Raw genomic sequence first — 16,920 nt, forward strand, 5'->3', positions numbered from 1 at the left:
CTACCAGATTAGATTTTCTTTTTTTAATAACTGTGCTTTATTTGTTTCTATTCTTTTTTCCTCCCTCACAGTCTTCCTCTTTCCCTCGCTTTCCATTAATCATACAAGGGGGAATTCCACTGTGACATTTCCACACATGTGGGCAATGGATCCTGATTAACTTCACTTGCTTTATTACACTCTCCCATCCCAACCACCCTGTCTTCAGAAAAATTTGAACAGGTTTCATTGTTCTGTGTTCATACATAATTTATTTAATTTATTTAATTTGGGCAGGGTCATTTTGGCAGTCATTTTAGAATGTTTTCCTCTTACTAATACTAGGGTAAGAATTAGTGTTGGTAATTACTTTGGCAACTTCCAATGACTTTTCTTAATCTTAAATTAAAGAACAAATTAACTTTTTTTTGTTGGTCATGGGGCTTGAGCTCTGGGCCTGGGTGCAGTACCTCAGCTCTTCAGCTCAAGGCTGGCGCTCTACCATTTGAGCCACAGTGCCACTTCCAGCTTTTATTTTCTGCTTATGTGGGGCTGAGGAATCGAACCCAGGGCTTCATGCATGCAAGGTAAGCACTCAACCACTGAGCCACCTTCCCAGCCCAACGTTAATTTTGAAAGCCATGTGAACAGGTATTGCTAGATTGCCTTCAAAAGATTAGCAATGGTATGCACAATCATCATTATAATTGTTTAACTTTCCATCTTCCCATTTAGGATTTTCCAAACTTTTAAAATTTTCTATACTTGTAAGTAGCTGTATGTAGAATACATGTGAGTAGAGCTCTTATTTTCTAGAAAACAAAAAAAGATAGCAATAACATTTTGCTGATTTATATTCTTTATGATGTTATGCTAATATATTTCTTCTTTCTTTAATATTGGGGATCAAATCCAGGACCTGGCATCAGCTAAACAAGTACTGTCCCATTGAACCTCACCTTAGAGACCAGGTTTTGCTCTGTAGTTCAGGCTGTCTTTGAACTCACTATGTAGTCCAGTTTGGCTTCAAATTTGCCATTCTCCTGTCTGAATTGCAAGCATGGCTCACCAAACATTGCTGTTTATTATGTTTTAAACTGTCACATACTAATGTACTCAAGATAAAAATTAATTTTTCTATGTATGTTATCTATACATTCAAATTTCCTTGTTTCTTATGTAGGAAGCAAAAGAAAATCAGAACTATAGGCAATGGTTGTATTAAAAGCAAACAAAACATTTTACTAGAAATTTATCAGGTGAAATAATGCTAAAAATTACCTATTTCTAGAAATATCTGAGAGGCTTGTCAAGTCTGTCAAGTCATAAGCACACTTGATCATTGTTTTGCTCTTTGTTTCCAAGATGATGACTTCTCTCTGTGACTTCATATAGCAGGGATAGAAAAAAGGAATGACTATTGTCCCAAACTTTTCCATAAGGGCAGTAATCCCTTCAATTGGGGTGGAATCTTCATGACCTTATTATCTCCCAGAAACCCATTCCTTAAGACTGTCAGTTTCAGTTTAGGTTCCAACCCATGCATTTTGGAAGGACACATTATAGTCGAACTTAAGCTCATGTCTACTTGATATGCTTACTGTGAGTACTAAATGAGCTAATCCATGTACCATATCTAGAAAAGCACCTTCCTTATATTAACAGTTCAGACAGCAGGTATTATTGTGTTTACGTTTTGTTACAATTTAGTATTTGCTAAAAATTTCCTTTGTAAAAAGTTAACAAGTAACGTTACTTATTCAGTATTTTTTCTCTGATATTTATTATCTTTTATATTAAGTTTTTCATATTCATTTGCTATTTTTAAAGGGAGCAGTGGAAGAAGAATGGGAATTCTAATAGCTCATTTTTTGTTGTTCTTTGTATATACAGTGAATCAAGGAAGATGTTAAAACTTGTCTTCAAAAGTCTTGTTGCGGATGAAAAATGTAATTATCCAATTACTTGAATAGTCAGCATTTTGGTACGATCACTTAGTCTAATTTTGCAAAATATTTATTAAGGAAACATGAACAGTGCTTTACATTTTCTTCTCTTGAAAAAAGAAGGATGTATTTCTGAAACATGAAAAAAAATTATATTTAGCTTTGTTGAAGTCTGAAAACAAAATTAACATTTGAGAACCATACGCATTTCTTTTGCCTTCAGGTAGAATATTTCAAAGTGATACATGATGCATCTTAGTGGCACATTTATGTTGCATAGGAGTTCTGGGAAGTAGAAGAAGTATAAGAAATGATTAAGAGACTAGTGGGATTGATTTATGAGCAAAAGAAGCTGGTCATTTAATAGCTTGTCTACTGATGGGCATATTTAAAATGAGAGACAATAGAGTGTTCATATACTTAGAGGATATCCATGCAAAGGGAGTATTTCTTGAGCAAATACAAAATTGCTTCTCAATACCACAAGAGAGTAATAAAGTTTAGAAAAAATAGCAAAAGAAGAAAATAAAAGTATATATTATTTACATTGGGAGCTGTTGGAAAGTAGAATCATCTCCCCAGAGAGCTGTTGGATGGGATAAACTGTCTCTAATTTCTGTAATTCATGGCAGATGCTTAGGAACAAGTTACATAAGAGGTTTCTGGGAATAGTTTAAAATGAAGTCTTGTAAAATGTGTAGGGTCAGACTGGATGACCTAGGTGGTATATTCTGACTCTATCAGCTTCTCTGATAGCTGTGGCATTCTGCTTTTCAGTTCTAATGTACTAGGTAGATTAATTACTGGCAAATTCAATGAACCTTTATATGGTTTCAGATTAGAATTCTTTGAAAACTGAACATGTTTCTCAGATCATCCTTATTTTGGTCCAGTATTCTTCCATTTCTCTTTGCCTCAGTTATTTTCATCAAAAAAATAGAATAGTTACTGGGTTAAATATTCTATTGCTTACTCCTAGCCTTTACCTTTAATTAGCATTCCATGTCACTGTATAGTGCTTATAGGATGTAATTTGGTGAATGTTTTTTAAAAATTATTATAAAGGTGATGTACAGAGTGACTATAGTTATATGAATCAGATGAACATTTCTTTTTGGATAAAAACACCCTTCCCTCCCTCTCTCTTGGTTTTTCCCTCCCATCTCTGACCACAAGTTTGTATAGTTCATTTTCAATATAGTGTCTAGTACCATTGCTGCACTTGTTCACCCTTTGTCCTTCTGTTTCTGTACCTTCCCTTATCCTCTCAAAGACAAAGAAACAAACAAAGAAGAAGACAAGAAAATGAAACCAGCAATGAAGAAAAAAAAAAAAACCTCTTGTTTTCACTTCCTTGAGTTCGATAAATTTTATTTGATATTTAAATATTTATTTAAATAGTATTTCAATAGGTATTATTTTGTATGGTCAGATGCACATAGACATTGCACCTTTGTGTGCACCTTTGTGTTCTTCTCCTAAGAGTATCCTGCTTTGGTCTCACTGTGTGTGAATGCATAGAAGGTCAATGTTCACCTTTAAACTACTAATGAAGTTGGTAGGGTACTCATTCTGTGATATACAGATTTTCCATCCATAACAATAAAAATTTTAAATGAAATTTAGTATTAACTACTTTAAGTCAGTTAATAGCAGTGGTTTGTGAAGAAGAAATTGTGAGACAGTAAATTGAGATATGGGGAGGAAATTTTTATTTTATTTTAGCCCAAATCTGTCAACATCCTCTTGCCTCAGATTCTCAGTGTAGTTTGTGACCTAGCCATCAAAGTGGGCAGAGAAAACAGGGATGAAAGGCATTCCTAATGGCAAATCAGTTATTTGCTCATCAGATGCATTGAAAGATTCTCTTCTGTTTTTTGTTTTTGTTTTTTGTCAGTCAGGGGCTTGAACTCTGGGCTTGGGCGCTGTCCCTGCGCTCTTCAGCTCAAGGCGAGCACTCTGCTACTTGAGCCACAGTGCCACTTCCAGTTTTCTAGTGGTTTATTAGAGATAAGAGTCTCATGGACTTTCCTGCCCGGGCTGGCTTTGAACTGCGATCCTCAGATCTCAGCCTCCTGAGTAGCTAGGATTACAGGCCTGAGCCACTGGCACCCAGAAGATTCTCTTCTTTAATCTAGCAAGAAGCAGCCGGAAAATTCACGATTATATCAAGTGTTTATTAACATTCATAATCAACAAACTTCCTAAGGATATGTATATATTATACTTGAAGTATTGGCTAATCTAACATTGTAAACATTAGTAAGAGATTTGAGAAAAATTTCATTTATCTCAAATTTGTTTATTTAAACATTGAAACTTTATATTAGAATGTTTGTGCTCATTTTAGAATGTATATAATATATTGATACAGAAGCACATGTATGTACCTTATGTAATAATCAGGGTAGGGATGGGGCTGGGGATTGGAGAAGAACAATGTGAGGAGTGACATTGACTGAGAAGTATTGTACTCATGACCTGACTTACGGGATTATAAACCCTTTGAATAATTACTTAATAATATATATATATAAAATATACATGATATAAATAAAATAAAATGTACAGTCCTTAACTTGAATTTTACAATATTCATAAATGTGCAGTTCAGTAAATAATATTAAGCATCTAAAATATGCATTATATATTGGCACAGAAGTGTGTATATGAAATATATACTTATACATCTATGTTATGTATGTGCATGTACTACATTCCAAAATTTTTTTAGTGAATCAGTGTGCAATCAAAAGAGTTTGCAGTATACATGCTTTTCAAATAACTTTGAAGATATGAATTGACCTTTTTACTTGTTTTATCATTTTACTTAAAAATTTTAAATGTTTTATACACTATATTGTTATGTTGCCATTGGTGTTAAATCATCTTTTTGTGACTTTTCTACCTGAAATGGAAAAATGAAGTGGAACGGAATGAATCAAATTATACAATTAGTCATTGTAGGTGAAGTAGCTGTTTAGTAACTTCGATCTCATGAATTTAATAATGAAGGGATTAATTCAGTTTCTGAGGAAGCTGAACCTAAATCAGGAAGAAATATGAATTATAAAATATTATTTAAAAATACTTCCTTATTATTTTTGAGGATAAGAGAAAGTCAATTTGTTTTTGCAAATTTTTTAAACATTTTCACTTAAAAGATAGCTGAGAATTATTACTCTTTATTGTTAGAGTTAAAAATAAAATCAAAGCTGTGCTTGAATGATTCTTTTCCTTTAAATAGGGTAGACATTTGCTGTGTTTATAACATTTTGTTTTCACATAGGCTGCAAAGATAACCATGAACTCAATGCTAATTAGCAGAATCAAAATTAATGAGGTTTTACTGTATAGGCCATTTTCACTATAGTCCAGTTTTTTCCATATGAGTTGGGCTAGCATTTTCTTGAAAGAAGAAAAATTAGACTTATTTTAATCCATAAATAAACAGCAGAAAGCCATCTTCTCTTGTGAGTTAAGTACCTCTAATAACTATACTTTCTTGGTTTAGTAATATTGATTCTTTTTTGTTTTCATTCTTGATTATTTTGGCTATTTCAAGACTGTTTCTTATTACAGTAAAGCTAAAGTTAATTCTTTAGGGACTTTTTATCCTTGAAATAGTATATAATTTTATAAAATTTTGTAAATGTGGTTAGACCATATCCCTTTCCAAATTCATCTTTATTACTTCATGAGAAATAAAACTTATTTCTGAAAACATATTTTGGTAAACATATTTAATGTATGTTTAAATGTATTAATGAAATGCATCTCGTGGAAATGAAAAGCTGGAATTTTTATTAAGTTCTTATTTATTTTTTAATCTTTGACAATTACATTCCATAATCTACTTTTTAAAGACAAACCTATTTTTATTGTTTTGTGTATCCTTTATTTTTGCTACATGACATTTGTATGCTTTAGAGCTTCTAAATCTCATGAGAGTGGATTGAATTTTCCTTTAATGTTTAAAATGATTTGTCTACATATCTGTGGGGAGGGTGACAGTTCTGGTTATGGAAAGTTCTTTTGAGGAGTTTAAGTTCCTTATGTGAATGGAAACCTTTTTTGATTGGCTAATTGACTTCAGTCCTCTCTGTTAGATTGTAAACTATAATAAGGAGATATTTGGCCAAGACAAGTCTTCAGCGCTCAGTGGCTGGCAATAATGCTTTCTCACCTCAGATGTTGAGATCTAAGTAGATCCGAATTTTAGAGATACCCAACGTAGTAAATATTGATAAAACTTCATATTGACTCATGATTTATTTCTCTGCTGTTTGAAAAAGAATGATCATAGTTAATGTGAAAATTAGTTAATTTTGGACTTGGGGACTAACAAGTCCATTCATTAGGCATGAGGCACTAATTAAAATTAGTCTCTCCTTCCATCTTGTTAGGGTTTTTTGTTGTTGTTGTTGTTGTTTGTGAGACAGGGTCTTGCTATGTAGCCCGGGTTGATCTCATCTCTCAATCTTCCTGTCTTGACCTTTTGAGTGTGTGATTATAGCCTTGTGCCACCATTCCTGGTGAGAATTGACTCTTTGTAAAGATTCTGGTGAAGTCATGCACTGAAGTAGTGATATACTTGTGGGCATTGTAGCCAACCAGTGCCAAAGCAAAGATGTGAACTGAAGGGGAAAATTGCTCTTTAGGAACTACTCTTTGCCCCTTCCTTTCTTTTTTGTGCAAGTCCTAGGGCTTGAACTCAGGCCCTGGGTACTGTTCTTGAGCGTTTTTTCTCAAGGCTAGGACTCTACCACTTGAACTACACCCCACTTCTGGCTTTTTGGAAATTAATTGGAGATAAAGAGTTTCATTGACTTTCTTGCCCTAGCTCACTTTGAAACTCAGTCCTCAGATCTCAGACTCCTGTGTAGCTAGTATTACAGCTGTGAGCCACCAGCACCCCCTGGAACTATTCTTTTTAGCTAATTATGACCAGAAGAAAAGACCACTTTTTCTGATGGAATAAATAAATAAAATGACTGCTTTTTATAAAAAATTGGCTTTATGTAGTTAAAAAAAACATTTTTATCAAGTTGATGTTACAAAGTTGAAAATTCTAGTTACCACCACTATAGCAATCACCTCTTTTTATAAAATAAATAATTTGTAGACAAGCAAAGTATTCTTTGTATTAAATTTTCTTTTTCCCTCCTTCCCCCTCCCCTCCTTTTCTCTTTTTCTTTTTCTCTCCTTTCCTCCTTCCCTTCCCTTCCCTTCCCTTCCCTTGTTTTCCTTCCCTTCCCTTCCTTCCCCTTCCCTTCCCTTCCTTCCCCTTTCTCCCCTTCCTTCCCTTCCTACCCTTTCTTTCCTTTCTTTTTGTGCCAGTCATGGGGCTTGAACTCAGGGCCTAGGTGCTGTCCCTGAGTGTTTTTATTTATTTTTTTTGTGGGGTCCGGTCGTGGGGCTTGAACTCTGGGCCTGGGCACTGTCCCTCTGCTCTTCAGCTCAAGGCTAGCTTCTACCACTTGAGCCACAGCACCACTTCCAGCTTTTTTCTTTTTGCTTATGTGGTGCTGAGGAATCGAACCCAGGGCCTCATGCATGCAAGGCAAGTGCTACCACTGAGCCACCTTCCCAGTCCTTGTCCCTGAGTTTTTTTGCTCAAGACTAGTGCTCTACCACTTGAGCCATCCCCCACTTCTAGCTTTTTTCATAGTTAATTTGAGATGTGTCTCATGGACTTTTCTGCCTGGGCTGGCTTTGAACCTTGATCCTCTAATCTCAACTTCCCTAGTAGCTCTAATGCCCTGCTTTATTCAGAATTTTACTTTAGGTAGTTAACAAATACAAAACTTTGGTAAAGTAAGTAAAAATAAAATTAAATTGTGAAGAAGAAAAAAGGAGAGACACAGATGAGTTCACATTCAAATGTTCATCTCCAAGATTTTTTTCCCTGTCATATAGAGAAAATTCAGTCATGAATTTCTTAGCATTCACAGCACTAAAGGAACCAGTTTTCCCCAAAATGGGTGCCTTTCAAACCACATCTAATATGATTATCATAGTCTTAACAAATTTAGACATGATGTTGTATTGCTTAATGGAAATCATTATAGAATATTTTAAAAAGTCTTGCAGTTTCTATGGTTAATAACAATATTGGTAACAGTTACATGGCTTCAGTGTTTTTCATGAATACTTGACCACCTCATCCTTTTTATTTCACCTGATGACTAGCAACATTTCCCACAACTATCTACATTTCCCACAGGGAATCAGTTAGATACTGATGGTAAACTGAAACTGTCTGCTTAGGAAAAGTCCAGCAGGGTAAGATTTGACAAGTTTCTTCTTTAGATTGCTTAGAAGGAAGAGTGTACATATATAGGCATATATACACACATACATATTTGCACACATATATACATATATGTATGAAAGCTGAAGCATCTTGTCCTCAAGAGTTAGCCACAATTTACATAATGGATTCTAAGTGATTGTTTTTATATGATTTTTCTCAGTATGGCCTGATGGCATAATCCAAATCACTAAAAAGTTAAGTTTTAAATTGATTATAAATTGTCTTGGGTTTTTAATTTTCTATACTACAATCTGGAACTGTATTCAAATTTTTGTTGGTATTGAAAATATTTACTGCCTGTTTATATGTTCTCTTGTTCTAAAAAGAAATTAAAGGACAAAAATTAGAGATGAGCAGAAATACATTGCAGAGTGTTTAATTGGCTATTGTGTGGTTGGTTGAGGTGGTGCCTCTATTGGCATTATAGACAAGCTGTGAAGAAAGCAGATGTACATCTGAAGGTAATGTGAAGCATCTGGCTCCCAAAGCATGATCATGGCAGAGGGACCGTGAAAATACTCTTTTTGAGCAAAGGTGCTGGAGGATCCTGGGTCTAAATGACAACCAACACAAGGAAGCGCTGCAGAAAGCAGCTCTTACAGCACACAAAGCAAGGTTCATACTGTGGATAAAGAACACATAAGAACAGATCAATTGTTTTTTCCAGCTCTGCCTGCTCAGACAAAGCGATCCTTTTTAATAAGGTCATTGTATTTATACAACAGACTTTTCAAAACAACTTCTCTAGTTTTTCAACTTCATTTAGTATTTTAAAGTATTTTGATGGTGGAACTTTGTTTTATATATAATATAAAGGAAGGATTTGTTCAATGTGACTAATATTGTGTTTGGCTTTCAGTAATATTGAATATATAGTTAGCTTTCATTTTATTTACTAGCAGACAGAATCTCTTCATTTTAAATGTAACCTAAATAATAAAGGTTTTTCCTTTTCAGCCAAGAGTGCAGTACTGTGTCTGCTCTGTGGCCAGTGACCACTCAGTAGGACTTCTGAGTTTGCGAGAGAAAAAATGCATCATGCTGGCCTCCCGCCACCTTTTCCCTATTCAAGTAATCAAGTGGAGGCCCTCTGATGATTACCTCGTAGTGGGATGTTCAGATGGCTCTGTGTATGTCTGGCAAATGGACACTGGTAAGTGTGAAGAAGAATAGAAAACTAAATGAGTATACTTAGCTTGCTAAGAATTAAGTCTTTCCTGTAGGAAAAAAAGAGTGCTGGAATATAAGAAGCTTGCTACTTGGATTTTGAATTGTTTTATAAATATTCTCTCTATTCAATATTTATGTCATTATCAACAGAGAAATATGTAAATGTCCCTTATTTGTTGTACCGTATCAAATAACTTGCAGAGCAATTAATTAATCCTTGAAGGATACTATAGAAGATAATAATATGCAGATAAGGATGTATATAGCGATGACAAAATATAAGTAATATCTGTATGATTTGTGAGAAAAATTGTGTAAAAGTTGATGTTGGTGTCAGCAAGATGGATTAGATTCATAACCTGTGGAAAAAGATGAAATTCTTCTTTAGATTAACAGCAGAAAAGCAGTGCTGGCCAGGTAACTATAGGAGGTCATTGAAATATAGATTTCAAGCTCTAGAGAGAATGTGTAAAATTTCAATTTTCAAGAAATTGAAATAGAGAACAAGTAATACTTAGATTAAAAAAGCACAGGCAGTGGTAAATATATACAGATTACCATGGTTTTCCTGGAAATGTTTACACATATAGTTAAATGGCTTTCTGTAGGATTTTTTTGAAATACACTTGGTTCTAATTTCACAATCTTAAAACTTTTTTTTATTTTTTGCTGGAGCTGGTTAAAACTTTTTTTTTCTTTTTTCTTTGTTTTTGCTGGTGCTGGAATGGAACTTGCTAAGCAGGTGTTTTACTACTTGAATAAGGCCTCTATTCCTACTTTTATAATTGCTTGTTCATTTGTTTATTTGCTGGTATTGGGACTTGAACTCTGTCTTTTTTCACTCAAAGCTGGCACTGCACCACTAGAGCCTCAGCTCAACTTCTAGCTTTTGCTGGTTAATTGAAGATAAGAGTCTCATGGAATTTTCTGCCCCAACTGGCTTTGAACCTTGGTCCTCTTTAGCTTCTTGAATAGTGATTACAGGTGTGAGCTATTGTCAACTGGCACTAGTGTATTTAAATTTATCTGTGCAATTAAAACCTTGCTTTAGATTCTTCTTGTTCATTAGAATACAAATGTCTTCCTTTTATTCACCGTTTGACGTTTATTTTAAATAGTTCTTCTACATGTCAGACTATATATGTATTTTTTCTTGCACTGTTATGAAATAAGTTCATTTTAGAATAAGCAGTCATACTCTTCAACAGTCTTTTATTGATTGATCTCAGTTTAGGAAGTAGTCCATAGGACCTTGACAGGAAATAGCAGCCTTCTTAAAATCTATCAGATTTAATGGTAGATTTAACTTGATCTTAAATTCTCTTTTCTGTCATAAAATAGAGTCATACTTATGTCAAATTTCACCAAAGATTTGGAAGAACAAACCAAAATCCTCAGTCCCATATTTCGACGTATTTCTTTGCTATCTGTTTCTGGGCATTTGTAAAGAGTGCTGTCATATGGCATATGTGGTTTTGTACTTTTGGGTTCCTTTATGACACAATCTGTCTGCTAACCATTATAGGCTTTTTGTTGCTGTTGTTTGATGAGGCTTAGAACCATTCCCAATCTAGTGATACAGTGTCTTTGGCTCAGAATGTAAGGGTGTTTTTTTTTTTTTCTTTGTCGGTTGTGGGGCTTGAACTCAGGGCCTGGGTACTATCCCTGAATCTCTTTGTATTCAAAGCTAGAATTCTATCACTTGAGCCACAGCACCACTTCTGGTTTTTGAGTAGTTAATTGGAGATAAGAGGCTCATAGGGACTTTTCTGCCTGTGCTGGCTTCCAATCGCGATCCTCAAATCCAAGCCTCTTCTGGAGTAGCTAGGATTATAGGCATGAGCCATCACTGCCTAGCTAGAATGTTAGATTTTAATTTAGAAGTGAAAACTTATTAGCCTTATGACCTATCAAAGTTACTTGACATTGGTCTCTTAATTTTTCTGTCTTTAAAGTTAAGATAGGGCTGGGAAGGTGGCTCAGTGGTAGAGTGCTTGCCTTGCATGCATGAGGCCCTGAGTTCCGTTCCTCAGCACCACATAAAGCAGAAAAAGCCAGAAGTGGCGCTGTGGCTCAAATGGTAGAGCGCTAGCCTTGAGCTGAAGAGCTGAGGGACAGCGTCAAGGCCCAGAGTTCAGGCCCCATAACCGACAAATAAAATAAATAAAGTTAGGATAATAATATTTCCTATTGTACAGTGTTGTAAGGAGAATAAAGTGGAATAATCTTTCCTGATATGATAAGCACAATGCAAGTAGATACGTATGTGGGTACATTTAAGTTTCTGATTAGGTATATGCATGTGTATGTATTTCTTACAGTTATTATTAAACCTTCTGCTTAACTTACTACATTGTTGAACTTGGCAGTATGACTTTACTTAGAAATGTAAATCTTTGGCCAGTGCTGGTAGCTCATGCCTGTAATCCTAGCTACTCAGGAGGATCGAGGTTCAAAGCTAGCCTGGGCAGGAAGTCCGTGAAACTCTTATCTCCGATAAACTGCCAGAAAACTGGAAATGGCGCTGTGGCTCAAGTGGTAGAACGCTTGCCTTGAGTTGAAGAGCTGAAGGGATAGCGCTCAGGCCCAGAGTTCAAGCCCCACGACTGACAAAAAAGAAATGTAATCTTTGGGAAAGTATTCTTAGAGCAGTTAGTTTTTAGAGCAGTAACAACATAAAGACTGTATTAAAATACTACAGGAAATGGTTTAAACTTTTCACCATTAAGTATAATGCTGGGTGTTGGTTTGTCATATACAGCCTTTATTATATTGAGAAATGTTCCATGGATTCCTAGCTTCTCCAGAGCTTTCATCATAAAGGGGTGTTGTATCTTGTCAAATGCTTTTCTGAATCTATTGCGATGATCATGTAGTTCTTGTCCTTGCTCCTGTTGATGTATTGAATTACATTAATTGGCTTGCATATATTGAACCAGCTTTACTTCCCTGGAATGAATTCAGTTTGATCATAAGATATGACTTTTTTTGATTAGTTGTTGAAGTCGGTTCACCAGAATTTTATTGGGAAGTTTTACATTGATGTTCATCAAAGAAATGGGTCTATAGTTTTCTTTCTTTGATGAGTCCCTATCTGGCTTAGGGACTAAGAATTATTCTGGCTTCATAGAATGAGTTTGGTAGTGATCTTTTGCTTTCAATTTCATTGAAGAGTTTGAGAAATATTGGAGTGAGTTTTCCTTTGAAGGCCTTATAGAATTTGGTTGTGAATCCATCTGTTGCTGGGCTTTTCTTGGATGGGAAGTCTCTTATCACTATTTCTATTTCATTACTTGCTATGGGTCTTGGTTTAAATCTTCTTGGTTTACTTTGGGTATATCAATGTTTGTTAGAAATTCTTTCATTTCCTCCAGATTCTCAATTTTGTTAACATAGAAGCTGGATAAATGGGATTGCATTAAACTGCAGAGTTTCAGGATAGCAAAGGACATAGCTAGCAAGATAAATAGAAAGCACACAGATTGGGAGAAGATCTTTACTAGGTATGCAATAGACCAGGGCCACATATCTAAAATATACTTTGAGCTTAAAAAAATTAAACTCCCTAACAACAAATCCTCAAAGAAACAACTCAGTTAATAAGTGATCTAAAGACTAAAAGAGAGACTTCTCTGAAGAAGAAATAAGAATGGCCAATAGACACATGAAGAAATGTTAAACATCTCTGTCCATAAAAGAAATGCAAGTCAAAACAACATTGAGATTCCACCTCAACACAATTAGAATGGCCATTATCAAGAAAACTAATAATAACAGATGCTGGCAGGGATGTCACAGTGTTGGTGGGAATGTAAACTTGTTCAACCAGTCTGGAAAGCAGTATGGGAGTTCTTTGAAAGACTAAACATAGAGCTTTCTTATGACCCAGCAATTCCACTCCTGGGCATTTACCCAAATAACCGTAAGCAAGGCCACACTAAAGCTACCAGTACAACCATGTTCATTGCAGCAGCATTTACCATAGCTATATGGAATCAACCCAGATGCCCCTCAGTAGATAAATGGATCAAGAAAACATGGTATATATACACACTTGAATTCTGTGTTTCCATCAGAAAGAATGGCATTGCCCCATTCATAAGGAAATGGAAAGACTTGGAAAAAATTGTATTAAGTAAAGCAAGCCAGCCCCAAAGACACACATGCTATATGGTTTCCCTCACACGTAATAACTAGAATATGTCTAGGATAGTCATAGCAGATGATCACAATAGCTCATAACTTTATGCATATGATCATATAAAATGCTTATTAAAAAGAACTCCAAGAAATGGAAACAAGAGGTTATTTTATTTTTTTGTCGATTGGGGGTCTTGAACTCTGGGCCTGGGCGCTGTCCCTCAGCTCTCAGCCCAAGGCTAGCACTCTACCACTTGAGTCACAGCGCTACTTCCGGTTTTCTGGTGGTTTATTAGAGATAAGAGTTTCATGGACTTTCCTGCCCGGGCTGGCTTTAACCATGATCCTCAGATCTCTCAGCCTCCTGAGTAGCTAGGATCAGGCACCCAGCAAGAGGTTGTTTTTTTAGTGTACTATTTGCAGTTATTTCTTTCTTTTTTCTCTTTTGATTTATTCCTTGTTGTCACTGTTTTTTATTTCTGTTCACCTTGTCTTGTATATAAGTTTATCTGATTTGGGGAAGGGAAGGGGAATCACAAAAATAGTGGGACAAAGGATAAACCAAGGCAATAGTGATACTAGACACTATGTTGGAAATGAACTTTTCAACTTGTAGAGAGGGGAATGTGTGTAGAGTGAGTGGGAGAAAATGAAGGAGAGGGTAACACTTCAAAAAATGTACTCATTACCTTACTTATATAACTGTTACCTCTCTATACATCACCTTTATAATAAAATTTAAAAAGTAAAAAGAAAAAGAAAAAAAGAAGAAACAGTGAAACAGGAGATCTATAAAATAAAAAATAAAAAAATTGCTACAAATATTAGTAGGCATAACTTAAACAGAAAAGTATGGTAAACTTTCCCAGATCTTACTTAAATAAATATGATGAAGGAAGATGGTATCATTTTCTTGACATTTTAGAGAACTTAAGATATGATACTTATATGTGATAAATATTTCAGATGCTTTAAGTATATTTATAAATGATACAGGATAAAATATGACATTCTTTGTGGGACCTTTCTGAAAAATGGTCACTTTTCTATTAACTTTTCTAAAAGTAAAAATGACAAATGGTCCCTAATTAAAGAGATAGTAGAGAAGTTATTACTATGATCTCATTAGTATAATTAAGCCCAGTATAATTTAAACAGTACATGTAGTATTGATATTTTTTAATTATCCTCTAAACTTCAGGAGCATTTAGGTCAACAGTCAGTTACTATGGCATTCTCAAATCAAGTTAAAATAGAGCAGTTGAATTTATTTTTTATTTTATCTATATTAGGAAGTATTTTTTTCCTCCTTGTTGCAAGCTGAAGCTAGTGATGGAAAGGTCCCAGGGGAGTCAGTAAGGTACATCCTGAAGGTATTGACATTAATTATTTATTAAATTTATTTATTTATTAAATAAATAAAAAATGAAGCAAGATAAATCAGATTCAGTAAGGGTTTGATGTATGAAATGTATTTAAACTCAGAGATTCCTGATCTTTCATTTTAGTGCTTAGAGAATGTAGTTTCACAAATGAAGCCATATTAAACCTGTTCATGCATATTAGGTCATTTTCTGTTTGCTGAGAAATCAATTATACAGATTGTTTCCACCTTTAAAAACACTTAAAAGGTCTTTGCATATATTTATGTGATTTTTTAATGGTTATTTTTGCCTTTAAATGGGTAGTTTTTGTCTTTGCTCTTTATTTCCTAATGAAGTTGATGCTAAGTAATACAAAATTTACTTAGAGAGCTGGAAGTCTAGAATCTGTTATTCTTTCATTGTGATATCTTTATTAGATGAATGAAAATTATTTTTGTTGTCTCTAAATAGTTGGAAAATGCTGGCACTAGGATTTGGCCAGCTGAACCTTTCGGATCCCACTTCTGAACTTATTAAAGGGATGCCACTTATTAAAGAGATGCTGTTGACTGCTTATACCTGAGCTGTTTATGTGTTTCAGTTCTTCACATTTGCTCTTCCCAGTAAATGTTTATGTCATCCCCATAGTCCTTTGACAAGGTCAGAATCCTGTCTGCTTAGCTAATAGTGGCATATCTTAAGTGATGAATGATGTTACAAATGTTCCTGTTACCAGGCCTAAACAAAATTTTTATATGCTTGTCTTTATCCTCTTTGCTGTATCACTAAGGGAATTTCCACTTTATATTCCCAGTTTTGTGAGAATAATTATTAGATGCTTTTATACAAATTCAAATACCAGTAGTGCCAGAAAAATATTATTAAATATTGGTGTATAATAGCTCATCAATTTGCTGTGTTCTGTTACCTTTTTGTTCACTTCTGCCTAAGTGTTCTGATATTCCTATTTTTACATTCATGTCATCTTTTTTACCCTAATTTTCAAATGTAGGAGAGAGTTATGAATTAATGCCTAAGTATGTATTTTGAAAAACATGTATAATGCACAGGAAACCAAAATGTGTATAGAAGATAAGTCTTAAGCAAGTAAAGTCTTGGTATGTGTGTCATTCTTGTTTAATACTTGTTTTTAGTAACATTTCCTTTATGTTTATTTTGATGTATTTAAATTGATGATTTTTTTTTTTTTTTTTTTTGGTTGGTCGTGGGGCTTGAACTCTGGGCCTAGATGCTGTCCTTGAGCTCTTCAGCTTAAGGTGAGCACTTTACCACTTGAGCCACAGCACCACTTCTGGTTTTCTGGTGTTTAATTGGAGATAAGAGTCTCAGGGACTTTTCTGCCCTGGCTGGCTTCAAACAATACTCAGATCTCAGCCTCCTGAGTAGCTAGGGTTACAGGTTTGAGCTACCTGTGCCCGGCTATGATTTCTTTCTTTTTTTCTTTCATTCTTTTTTTTTTTTAACTAGAATGGCCAGAAGGAAATCAGGAGGGAGTGTTATAATTCAGCCTTTTGTTTTTAGTGGATACATATTTAGTAGATAGACATTTAAGACTTTTTCCTATTTTTTGCATTACACTTAAGGCAACACTATACTATTTATGCACATATATATTTGAATATGATATAATTATTTAGCATAAATCTTAGGATGGGATGTCTGTGTTAAAGTAAATGTGACTTTTAAATTTAATAGAATTTGTCAAAGAAAACATAACAACTAATTTTCACTGTATTGAAAGTGTATTACCTCTTTTCTCCTACCTCTAAGAATGCTGAATATCTATCTTGATAAGCAAGCAACAGTGGTTTTTTTGTTGCTTCAACTTGAATTTTTTTATTATTAGGTTAATTACCCATTTATATTTCTATTCTTAATTGTTCATATCCTTGGAATAAACATATGCCAGCTCTTTTCTCAAAGATTTGTAAGAATCTGTGTTTAAAAATTTTAATAATGTCTTAATAAACCAGAAAATTGTGCC

At 34.5% G+C, this 16,920-nt stretch overlaps 1 protein-coding gene across 2 annotated transcripts in view; it reads left to right on the plus strand.

The window, feature by feature from the left end:
- Wdr7 (WD repeat domain 7) overlaps nt 1-16,920 on the plus strand; it is a 286,867-nt gene that overhangs the window by 33,155 nt on the left and 236,792 nt on the right. For both annotated transcript variants that reach the window (XM_042675086.1, XM_042675087.1), the window contains exon 13: nt 9,199-9,394. In XM_042675086.1, the coding sequence (XP_042531020.1) occupies nt 9,199-9,394 (196 nt within the window). The remainder of the gene's footprint in view (nt 1-9,198; nt 9,395-16,920) is intronic.

This window comes from Dipodomys spectabilis, unplaced genomic scaffold (genome assembly GCF_019054845.1).
Source record: "Dipodomys spectabilis isolate Male_0828 unplaced genomic scaffold, ASM1905484v1 ptg000024l, whole genome shotgun sequence".
NCBI classification, from domain to species: Eukaryota; Metazoa; Chordata; class Mammalia; order Rodentia; family Heteromyidae; genus Dipodomys; species Dipodomys spectabilis.